The 12,813-nt window shown below is 37.1% G+C and overlaps 1 protein-coding gene across 8 annotated transcripts in view; it reads right to left on the bottom strand.

The window, feature by feature from the left end:
• The window catches only part of LOC113504550 (microtubule-associated serine/threonine-protein kinase 4-like), a 135,879-nt gene extending 133,360 nt beyond the window's left edge, over positions 1 to 2,519 (bottom strand). For all 8 annotated transcript variants that reach the window (XM_026886896.1, XM_026886902.1, XM_026886897.1 and 5 more), the window contains exon 1: positions 35 to 2,519. In XM_026886896.1, the coding sequence (XP_026742697.1) occupies positions 35 to 61 (27 nt within the window). In that variant the 5' untranslated portion in view covers positions 62 to 2,519. The remainder of the gene's footprint in view (positions 1 to 34) is intronic.
• Between the last annotated feature and the right edge of the window lie 10,294 nt (positions 2,520 to 12,813).

Genomic DNA, 12,813 nt, shown 5'->3' with positions numbered 1-12,813 from the left:
ACCTATACGTTTTCAAATGAAAATACTCCCTCACCTTAGCACCGGAGATGCTGGCGTTCATCCAACTTTCGGTGCTGACGCCTTGGCTGTCGCCGAAATTCGTATTCGAACACTTCAAAACATGCAGTGAGTTTGTAAAACTCTAAGAATCGTCGATATCACCAAACGCACAGTACAGAACTTGGCACTAACTAAGCACGTCTGAACGAACACAAATTTGGTCGAGTTTTAGGACACCAGTTAAAACCAAAAAATGGTCTTTCACATCACGTCAAATATTTGCGTGGTCACAGGTGCACACTGTGTAAATAAATGCAGCGCTCAAAGCCGGCGACACGTGCGCATTCGTTGGCGAACCGCGAATAACAGTGTAGTGAATAACGCGAGCGACACGAGACGCCCCTCTACCACGACCGCTGCTCGCTCGGGGCACAGCGACACTGACGCAGCGGACAGCTCGGCGCGCTCCACCGCCGCATCTCAACCCCTCGGCTCCACCGCTACACCCCGCTCCGGCTAACTATATTTTTTCTCCCTGAACAAAAACGGCACATTGCATCGCGCTTCAGAACATTGCGAGCTATGGAATCTGACCGCTTTTTCTGCATGCGCTGTAATTATTCAAACCTTTTACGGAACCCTGAATTCACGTACACGAGTAAATAGTGTTGAAGATTCTCGTGAGAATTCAAAGCATAGATTATCTTGGAGACATTTTTATGGAGGCCGACGGCGATCCTTAAAGCGCAGCTGCATATTTACGTTTGCAGCAAAAATACTTTGTATGACATGTAAGTCGCGACGTTGTTTGGCTTTCTCGACGTTCTGAGTATTGTGTCAGGTTGACACAATAAACATAAAATGTAGCGTCTATTGAAACGCAAAAGCGTGCCACATCCTGATGCCGAGTTAATGTGAAGATAATGATGGGCAACGATAGAGCCGCTAGGCACTAGGATCACGTAGAGCCAACGGTACCATTCTGTGCGACTGTATGCACCGGGGCTCATTTAAATAATTGTCGCGTTGACGAGTCAGGGCTCTGGAGACGACTTGCGGTGAGATAACGACGACCACAGTTGTTATTATGTGTCGTTGTGGTGCTTAGAAGATAATAAGACTCTGCACAAACTGCGTCTGTTGATAAAGATCGCGTCCTAAAAACTTAATGAATGTCATCATTTCTACTAAGCATTAACTAGGTCAAACATGGAAACTTTTACAAGGAAACAAACGTCCTTTATAAGGTCCAGACCTGCGCCGTTCTTTAAATTGGAGCGCAAAGCTTCTGCTAGGGCAAACGTGATATTATCAATACATGGGTAGGCTATCACATATTTCATCAACATAATTTCCTGCACTCGTATGATTGCGATAATTATTTCCATAAACAAGATAAGAATGTTCAATTGGCTGAAAACGATTGAAATTAGCGATAGCAATCCATACAGATGGAAGAAAGCTGATACAATTATATAGGAATCTAGAAGACCCGGTCAGTAGATTGTCGTTATTAATCAAGTGTAAGCCGTTGGAATGATGAAGCCGTGTTCCGGACTGATGTGGTTCTGGTCGGGGAGCCTCTTCATATGGCCGGTTGTCACGACATGACCAATGGAGGGAATCCGATCGACGTGAAGCATTCCGTCTCGTTACAGTTTCCTGACTTTCTGTGTGATCTTGTTAATTTACTAGCCATTCGCGGTGCACATACAAATCCGCCGCCTCGCGTGAGGGCCGACAAAAACTCCAGTATACACTCACACACATAAATTGATCCGTATTGGAGAGTGCGAACAATGCCATGTATAATGTCTTATTTAAGACAGTATAAAGTTATTACTCGCGGCTCTGCCTACCCATTAAGACTATTTATGTTTTCCTTGATTACCCAACTCGCAGTTTATATCTGTCGCCGCTGATTACAATGACATTACATTTCCATTTAGAAAACAATACGGCGGCGGTAATGAGGACCAGTAAGTAAAGTTGCGCGATTTACGCGTATTTTTGTCCCGTCTCGATCTCGTGATATTTCCTGAACTTTCTCTTTCCCCATTGTAGTATCGGAGGTGTCGGCCGCGATTTATCGCTGGCCATCGTCCGACAACGACACGACACGGGAATCGAACCCCGCGACTAACAAAGGCATAAACAAGTTTCACTCCGCCCCGTGAGCTTACAAACTGTTACTGTAATTTAATACATATTCGATTGCTGCAGCTGAAAAATAAACCGTTTTGTTTCTGGTTGCCGATTGCCACATTTAGAAATATAATAGTAACCTGACTTTAATATAAACAACGCTTAATTTTTATTTAGTATTACAAGATCTAAATTTGCGAGGCATAAATACTATACCTCAGAGACTAAAAACTGTTGTTTATCAAATGTCTTAAATGGATATCTAAGGGATACCCAAAAAAATATCGCACTTTGAATATAAGAGAGGAACAAAATTCTGTAAAACTAGCTGTTGCCCGCGACTTCGTCCCCGTGGGTAGAAGATATAAGTTATGATTTATACCTGCCCTGATGTTTTCACATTTTCCATTGTACCTTCGCTCCTATTAGTCGCAGCGTGATGGTTTATAGCCTAAAGCCTTCCTCGATGAATGGTCTATTCAACACAAAAAGAATTTTTCAATTTGGACCAGCAGTTCCTAATATTAGCGCGTTCAAACAAACAAACTCTTCAGCTTTATATATTAGTATAGAAGTATAGATATAGATTTGAAGGAAGTGTGACTATAAAAGAACCTAGAGTAATATACAATGTTTGAATGAATCGATCTCAAATCAAAGTCCCCACAGAAAGTAACTCCCCACAGACTATGTTACAGCTATGTCATTTCAGTGCAGAATTTGTGCAGGGTTTTTACAATGAGAAAGTGTATTGGAGTGCAACTTTAAGTTATATCCCACAATAAACATAGCAGAGGTGGTTTACAGTGACGTTAATAGTGTTTCAAGTGCGAAAGCAATATCTTCAGAAGCCCACGAAACGATTTCTTTGATCGCTTTCAAATAAGGATTTGCACGTTTTCGAAGACAGCAACATTATATAAGAGAACGATTTTGCTGTAATATTCAAGAAATAAAAATGAAATCTTTACTGTCGTTTGTCAGGTGAATAATGAAGAGCGTACAGACGAAGAAATGTAGAGCGGATGCTTGGATTGAGACGAGATTGTTAAGCTATGAAAAGTATATTTTTATCCATATTGTGGTTTTATCCAAAATGCAACAGCAAATTTATGAGATTGTGACGTTGTGAGGGGTAATCACAAGAACTAATAAACCGATTTTATAAATCCACGAAAATGTCATACCTAGTCTGAATTTTAACCCGGAAAATAACGCAGTCATGGATCAGCAAGTCCAGTAATAAGTCATCTTACCTAATAAAACACAAACAAAAATGCAAAAAAATAACGGCCCGAACGGAATCCGTATTTCCCTTACTCATCTCGAGCATTGATATAATCAATTAATAGTCAGTTTGTATGTACATGTAGCTAGCACAGTAACTCCGGAACATTTCTAGTTGTTAATTGATATTTACATAGTACGTAACGTGGGAAATGCGGAAGCTTACATCACTGACCTTACAGATGACTCGTGTTCAGACTTACTCGAGTTTACAGACTTATGATTTGAGATAGGTTTGGGTGATGTAATGGGTGATACTGTTCGGGGTAACCGGTAAAATAAATGGAAACACGAAAGTGTAAAATAAACATGTGTATTAGTAGTTAAATAAAAAAGATCAAGTGTATCAATAGATTTTTTTGTGAATAGAATGGACATAAGTGTGTGCATACAATTCGATTAATTATTAAGATTGAGCTTAGGTTAGAAATTCGCCGACGTCGATTTGAGGGTGTATCCATACTTTAATTATTTCTTCTCTTGGAAAACTGCCTGTTCCGACTAGCACTCATTAATATGATTGACTGTTATTACCTGTGTATCCATGTGTAAAAATAAGAAACTAAACGAGGAAGCAATACTTGAATAGCCTTATCCAATGGTGATATGTAAGGACGCAAGAAATCACTCAAACAAACATTGATCCAAAGACCTTGTTTCCAATTACTTAATACGTTCATATTAAGACAATAGTTTAAGCAAATTGAAGCTTTTAAATGGTTGAGTATAAAGTGCTCAGTGCGGCGTGATCTCCAATTAAACGGTGCCTATCTGTATATCGGTCGGTGTCGGATTTGTGCCGTGTCTCACGACCAAATGCACTCACGATCGTCTAAGGGCGTATACAAACTAGCGGTTTTTTTGCGCACATGCGCTTACACGTGTTCTAAATGCTCTTTTTGGGATTATTAAGGGCGGTAGTAATCGAGCGTTTATTTTTCTGTGTATTACAGTCTTATTCAATGTTTGAACTGAACTGTTGTTCATAAGAGTTTTTTTTAATTATTCGCGAAAGCTACAGCTCTTTCGTTAATTATACAATTTTCGCTTTACGCTCTCATAGAACTTGCGACTTAGAATAAGGGACAAAGTCACGCTCGCTTGTAGGAACAAGCTTATAAACGCGTGTAGAACGCTAGTCTGAAACCGCCCTAACTATAGTGTTGATAGTTTATTTTTTTGTCTATTGAGGAAATATCATGGGTATTTAGTATTAGACACTCTGGGCTGTATTCTTTTGTTGCGGGGGATCAGGAATAGAACTGTTACGGTTCCTGGTGCTTTGTTTAGGTTTGAGGTCTATTTTATACTTACAGCAGTCGCAATTTTTATATTTTATTTGAAACAAATTATCATTTGAGTGGTCTTCTAATTTTTTTAGTTGGTTTATGATAGTAGCTTTATTATAAACGTTGCAATTACAAAAAGTTCACCAATTACATTATTTATTTTTTGTTAGGCGAGGTAATTTATTTGGTCATCCATCACCTTGGGAAAACAAACGTCAACAGCCATGCAACGTCTCCTAGATCTTGCTGACGCGTGGCAATGCATAAAAATTAATCAGTTGATAAGATGTATAGATATACTCGTATCATCGGATAAAGCCATTAACATAACGCAATAAACCCGCCATTTTATTAAATACCCATTTTCAGTTTTTGCTTGACACTATTTCACAACATGCATTTTCTGAATAAATTACAGCCGGCAGGCGACAAGCTCTTCTATAGAAGTAATATTTATTATTAACTGAACGTAGTATTTATTTACTATGATATAAATAATAACGGTACTATTTAACATAGAAATATAAATAAAGTCTTTCCGTTACTGGTCACTACTCTGCGTATACGCCGTTAGGTAGAGAGGACATTAAGTGATAAAGGCTGTCGGTAATTCGTTTTTATCTAAAGAGTTCTTGATAAGGAGTCTGTAAAACGTTTAGCTCGCATTACACCTTCGTAGTTGGTTAGGTATGTGGTAACCTTTTAAAAAGAAGTGTTTAAAAATTCCAGGTATTGACGCCCTGTAATAAGTCGGTCTGTGATAATGTGATTTTTGAGAATTTGTATCAGTTGTTACTTCAACTTATGAACATAAATCGTCATATTTTTGTAAACTTGCGTGAGAAAATTTGACTATATCATGCATTAGTGTTAGCGAAAGCATTTTTTGAACTGCAAAGTTATATTTGTAAAAATTAAGGAACTCGAAACACATGTCGACACTCTTTTCTTTGCTTTTCTGCTTATGGTGAAATATCAAATCTAATAATTCAAAAACTATATTTTTATTGAGGTATGTAAATAATTTATAAAGTAGGTATACAATTTTGAATATGTTATGCTTTATAGAAAAAAAACATAATTAACCATTCAAGTTTCACAGCTCATTGCCCAATCTTTTCCATTTGCTTGGCTGTCAATAAACGTATCGCTTCAAAGCAGTTTCAAAGTAAATATTTTCCACTTGATGAACTTTTTGCCGGTTTTTTTATCTCGTTACTAACACACCCAGCTTCAATATGGATAAAATAATCTTAGTTTCTATAAGCACAGATTAATTAAGTATTATTTTATGACAAAGTCAGTTATGACTTAGAGTCTAAATTTGAGACTGCTTACGAATTGTAAAATTATGACACGGGTTTCAAATTGCAATTATTTTGTTTGCCCTGATTTAAAGAATATAGCTTGATATAAAAGGGAATGAGTGATGTTGGAGTTTTGTAATAATAGGAGCAAATAAACTGATCCTACGTACACAAAAACTACGTGATCATATACCACACCTAGCGTTTGATAAGAGTGTTCCTTTCGTTCAAATTTTCGTATGAAATCATGATTTCAGATAATAGCGGGTTGCATACGTTGCGTATGTCATAGATATTTGTTTATCCGTTATTATCATCTAGGAGTATATCCATATCATGACTGTAAAAGCATGGCGCGTATCGGTCTTTCAAACAATTGCCATTCAATTGTTTTTCCGATTCGGTGTTTTATTGAAATATCTTATGGTTAGTATATACGACCTAAGCATGCACCTAAACATGGATAGCCAAGAGGTTTACGTCTCCAGGACAAACCCACTGAGCGAGACGTGCGGCGGGTTCGATCCCGCGTAGGACAACTAGCTATGTGTGATCTTGTAATGCGACTGGAATGGTTGTAAAAATCCCCTTCACAAACTTACGCAACACAAAGATTAAAATCCGTATCCGGAGGTGATTTTTTAAAAAAATCTTGATAAAATTTCTAAGCAAAGTAAGGATAAAACATTAGTACCCTGTTTAACACTTAACAGTCACAACAAGTACTGGTAAAATTGGTATTTTGACCTTGACAACATGCTTCTGTCTTACATAAATATTCATGAAGCGTTTATTCATTCATAAAGTCAATTTAAATTATGATATATGTAACGTTTTTAGTAAGAAATAAAAAAGGTTGTTACGATTAAGGTTTTAGTCGAGGTTGTTTGTAATATCTACCTGTCTTTTCTACTTAGTGACTTAAGTTTTCTTTTTTGTTAATATTAATACATATTCCATTGGGTTTAATAATATATCCAAAGCGCGTACAATACGCGAAACCAATTTGATTTATGCTTGAAAGGCTATGTTATGAACTAAAGGGAAATAGATCGAACTGGATGCGGAAAACAGAAGATCGAATGAAATGGCGACTTGGACGTGACCTATCTCTAGCCATAGTCCGTGGATAGGCGTGAGTTGATTAAGATATTTAGTACTACTTACTTAGAAAATACCAGACACCATCGTATAGTTTGCAAATCGGTACATACCTGCAACAAAAACATCAAAACATGAATAAAAAAAAATTACACATTTTATTCTAGTAAGTTCTAAACAGGCGCAAAAGAAAAGTTAAATTACAAAATTTTGAGGAAAGTTACAAAACATGTCATTTCCATGAAGAAAAACACTATTAAAAATCTCGAAAAAAGAAAATTCTAACGTAGGTATGTCAAAAGACACAGATATGCATTGGTCTGAATTATTATTTATCCCAAAAAGAAAAAAATATGGCACTTACAACTAAATATAACATTCATTTTACATAATTCAAGTTCGGCCTATCGGTGTATCAACATATAACTGCTCATTGTATGGACGACCAGAGTGAAAACTTGTTACGTCATCGGCATTTTCGATCAGATACGTAATGATTTTTAATGGCCGAATTATATTGACGGACAAAACCAATGTACATAACTTGCTTTCAAAATTTGACATTAACCGCAACAATACCAAAGATCGTTTGATACCGCACACATAAATGTTAAAACCTAAACTATTGCCGTTGAGGAAAAGAGATGCCACTATCTGCTGTATATCGCACCGTCTTGCTTCCTCACCATTCCTACTTCAAAAGTTCATAGATGCTGGTTGTAAGAATAGGCTTTCTTTTGCAATAATATTTGATGTACCGCAAATACGTTATCACCTGTCACTTAGTTTTATACCGTGGAATTGTATTGAGAGAACATGTCGTGTGTTCTTAAGAGTGATGTCGGTACAAACGTGTCATCGACCACGGTACTAAAAGTCGCGTCAATCAAAATGTACTGGAAAATAAGCTTGACCTGTCTGAAACATGGTCGAGAAGATATAAAAAACATTGTAAGATATAAAAAATATTTTATATTACTTTTATGATATTGTTTTTAGTTGCCTTTTGTTGCGCTTTTCTTGCGTAGTTTCCGCTCCACCGACTTTAGAACCTAAAGAGGTGTTTAGAATTGAGGAACCATAAGTTCAGTGGTTTTTACTGGTTACAGTAAGTGATAGCTTTTCAGAGAGTAGTCCCTATGGATTGACCCGGATTAAATGAACAAGGGGAACCATTGAAAACACTTTATTTACCGATTTTTTCCTGGCCTCAGAATCTTCCGAAATAGGTTAGTTACTGTGTTACGAAATAGACAGACATAACTCAAAACCAACTAAATCGCAATCAGTATTTTGTCAATCGTCAATAATTTCAACTTTGTTCACCGACTTTAGTAATTAATTGCTACATAGCATCATAGCGATGATTAATTAATATTTCCCCTGTAATCAATTCTGTTACATCACAAATTACGCAAATAGGTGATTTCTAATTTCGTACCACACGACAGATGGGCTCAAAGAAATTATTTTTGTAACAAAATATTATTTATTCGAGTGACAGTTTAATACGCAGTTATTATTGTAAATAATTGCTGAGTCGTCAAACTAGTTATTTTGTTTATCTTACACCAGAATACTACCACGTTTGAAAAGCAATTAAACGTTATAGTGATAGAAACAGTACAAGATGAAATAGTATCTAATATTTGATCTTTCATATGATCAAAATACTCGATTTTACAAAATACTAGCTGATACAAATATTTCTGTATACAAAATTTCATAAAAATCGGTCGAACCGTTTTGGAGGAGTTCGGTAACTAACATCGTGACACGGGAATTTTATATATTAGAATATAAAAAGTTGGGGACAACGGAGACATGATCATTTGTTTATTGGATGGTATTATTACTTTTACCCATAATTGCCCAGATTACGCATACACTATACGAAACGAAAAGTTTTCTCTTGATACTTTGATTAAACTACACATAAAACATTCGACAGGATAAACAATCTTCTCAGTGAGTATATATCGATGTGATACATCGACTGTACTTGATCTTTCGAGACACAAATGTAATCTAGATCATTATGCATCACAATGCAGAAAACTGAGACGACACGCAATCGCCGATAAATGCGTATCACAAACTTATACTCACTGTTACGATTGCGAAAAATCAACCTTACCACTCAGGATTAAGGACTAAGGATTAAATTGTTGGTGGTAATATAAATGCAAAGGAATATAGACCTTATTGTGTAGAGAACAATGGTGTTTATTATAATTGGGCGGTGAATGGAATATTGTCGCGATGAATGCGCATGTCACGCCTACGGCGCAGACAGTTGTAAGCTTACAGGTATGGAAAACTCGACAAGTGACCGGGACATCGATTCCATTGTTCCAACTTATTGTAGAAAACGAATTGTTTTTACATGCGATTCTACAAAATGTAAATCGGCTTTAAGGAAAATATCGAGAACTATCTTTGATGGTCTCTTTACGACGTTGGGAAACGTGTAAGCATCACTATAGATGTGTAATAAACGCTAGGTATATCGACACTTCAGCTTCATCCAGGTTTATGGTTGACAACAAAATCTCATTAATATTAATATTTTTATGTGGGCAGTGAAGCAAACTATCTGTAGACAGATTTTGAGGCCAACGCTCGATACCAGCTTCTAAGAACTGATTCAGACTCAGGGTTTGCATCTAAATGTCAAAAAACATCAAGATTCAATAAGCGAAATCATCCAATTAAAAATGAAGTTTAATGTAAAACATTTAAGTCGAAATTTGATCAACGATTATAAATGGGCTTCAATGATTTTATACGTGCAAAAACACCGCGCATATTCGGAATAACAGTGGAAGTAAATTTTCGTAATACTACCAAATCGGGTGGCATTGAATCAACAAATTGTGAGCACAGATACTATGCCGTTAAATTGAATAATTTTTTTTTTAAAACATACCATTTTAAGTGATCGAACCTTAAACAATAACAATATAATAACTTAACTACTCAACTCATTTCGTATTGCGTTAATGGGCAAGGAATGTATTCACAATTACGGCGGTTTCGAGAAATGTATGACAGTTTATGTATATACGATAATTAATCAGGACTTACGATTGGTTCTGTTTTTTATAGTCAGACATCGGCCATTTGTCGGAACCGTGGTCTTGAGTGGTTTAAGACGTGTCTGCGAAGAGGAACTGACATGTTCGACATGGTCCGTAAAGAGTTTGTTATCCATATTTAAATACGTAGGAGGGACCGGCACCAGGGCCTTGCAAATATCAGCCTGATTAAAATTGAATTATTCATGAACCTTTTGATAAGCCTCGGTACTGGCGATTTCAGAAGTATTCCAAAATTGGGTAAATAAATGATGGGTTGGGTATGTGAATACGTATGACCATTTTCTGTTTGGCCATTTCCAATGTTCCTAGTTTTGTAAGCAAAATAAGAAGTTTAGATGGAGCATCTGTTGTCTGACTAATAATATACTGATAGTAATTTAATCTTCTATAAAAATCTCCATCCTAAAATGATTTATTATTTATAGCTTTGGATAAAAAATCACGGTCAAATATTTATTTTAGCGTAAACAGTGACTAATACTTAGATTTGCACGCAAAGTTAATTGGCGGATCGGGACAATTGGCTTTTATATTTATTCGCGATATCGGATAAGCGCGTGCGCACGCGGCTTCGCGTGATATGCCAGTGGTGCAGTAGGGGGGTTGTATCGATCGCGCGATCTCGACGTGATTCTTATTGTTTTTAATTAATTATGGTGCTGAAAGGTCAGCTTGTGTGTCGAAAACGTCACGTAAAAAGGGATTGCGAGAACTATTGCGGAATAGTGATTGTAGAAGATTTATTGGCGTGTGGTTTTTTTATATACTTTACTAGCTAATAGAGCCCGAAACTTTCATTGCTCATGGAAGAGCGAATCAGCCAATAATCCGACTACTCCCGGTCTCAAGAATCGCCATAAATTGTACCGTCTTTTCCTAGTCCTTGGGTTATTCTTATTCTCTGTATTGTGTAGATACAACAAAGTATCAACAATGTAATAATGTTGATCGACCAGCTAAAGTATTCCAGCCATAAAGTCAAGTTTTTCGTTTCCCTTATTCGGATAGTAAGTCGCGTGGGAAGTTTGGTCATCGATACATAACAGTTTTCCTGTTATTCTCAACTTGGTTACAAAAGAAATAATGAAAAATAAAGAGGAGTTTCCAAGCAAAAAGGTTTGGTGTATTTCTTGTAAGGCTAAGATACTTCTTTGAAGATCTTACAGCTTGAAAGATAATTTTGGCGAGACGATGGCAAGTTATTTGCTTTTCTTCTATCAGTGCTTGTCTAATGAATGAAGGCAGACTGGCAGATGCTGGAATGTATCTCTTTCCAGGGCAAGTCAGTTCAGATGCACTAACGAATAATTCAGCATCGGTTAGTCATACAACGACACGCAACGGCTACTTAAAAACAAAAACAAGAGAAGGCGCGAAAACCTCAACTTAACACACCTCACTAATTGCGAATATCGTCGGTATATAAATCATTAAGCGAGTTTTCGACAATTTCCCTTAATTGGTCTCGTTTCCCAATCGGGTGGATTGATCTCGCGATGTGTGGCCAGTCCTCGAGGGTGATCTCAGTGACACTGACCACGACACGAGAAGTAATTAGCGCGAATGAGACCACACCGGTTGCCATTAAGCCAAATCTGAGGCGCCTGCTCAACTTTCATCTTCGTATCGGAGTCTGGGTCGTATGAATCACGATTTACGATCGATATAACGCCTTGTTCACACCCAGCGACTAAACTGTCGCTGTTTACACCTTTCCGTACAAAGCTTTGTAATTATCTGACTTTATTTGTACAAGTAATAATATTGGCTACGTTGTGGTACAAAAGTGGAAGCGTTTTTTGAGATTTCGCAATTTGAACGAAAGGTTTTACTTTGTAGTTTCTTGGACAGCAATATTCACACAGTAGAATTTACCTAGAAGTGAAGAAATTTGAACACAAACTTATTACATATGTATTTACTGTATATTTATTCAACGAGGAACATCCACAAATCGCAATTTAAAAGGAATCCCGTACATAGAGCGGCAACATTTCGAGACGCGACAGTTGAGACGTGTAGTTAGCCGAGCATCACAGGTCAGCCTGTATGAACCCGTCATAAAACACGAACGGAATTGACATCGATATAAAATAGCTGTTCAAATGGTAACTAAGACGGGAACATGACAGGAACTGTGCTGCAGAGGTATTTTACTCCGTTACATTGCATGTTACCGGCAACGGTGGGCCGTTATCAATATAATAAATAATATCAAATATGCACGATAACTTAGGTGTAAGCTTATAAGGGCAAAGTAAAATACGGCGTGTGAATTATTAAGATAGGAAATTGGTGCAAAGTTACATTGTTGGTAGCGCTGGAGGGGAATGCTTTGGTAATAAATGTGACTGAAATACTAATGAAGTGGCCAAATGTGCGGAGTCGGAATCCAGGACCAGATTCTGAGAGGAAAATATTTAGGAGTTGTTTAAGTAAAAATACGGAAATAAAAAGAGGAACCCTCTAAAGAAACCCAGAAGAAGAAAAAGTAGAAGAAACTCGTTTTTTTCACACAAGCACGGCCATAGATGGGAATGGGGATATATGGAGAAATGGGAAGAAACGCCTTTTCTCTGCATC

Source organism: Trichoplusia ni, chromosome 22, assembly GCF_003590095.1.
Source record: "Trichoplusia ni isolate ovarian cell line Hi5 chromosome 22, tn1, whole genome shotgun sequence".
Taxonomy (NCBI): Eukaryota; Metazoa; Arthropoda; class Insecta; order Lepidoptera; family Noctuidae; genus Trichoplusia; species Trichoplusia ni.
Note: the sequence above shows the minus strand (reverse complement) of the source record. Positions and strands in the feature narration are given on the sequence as shown.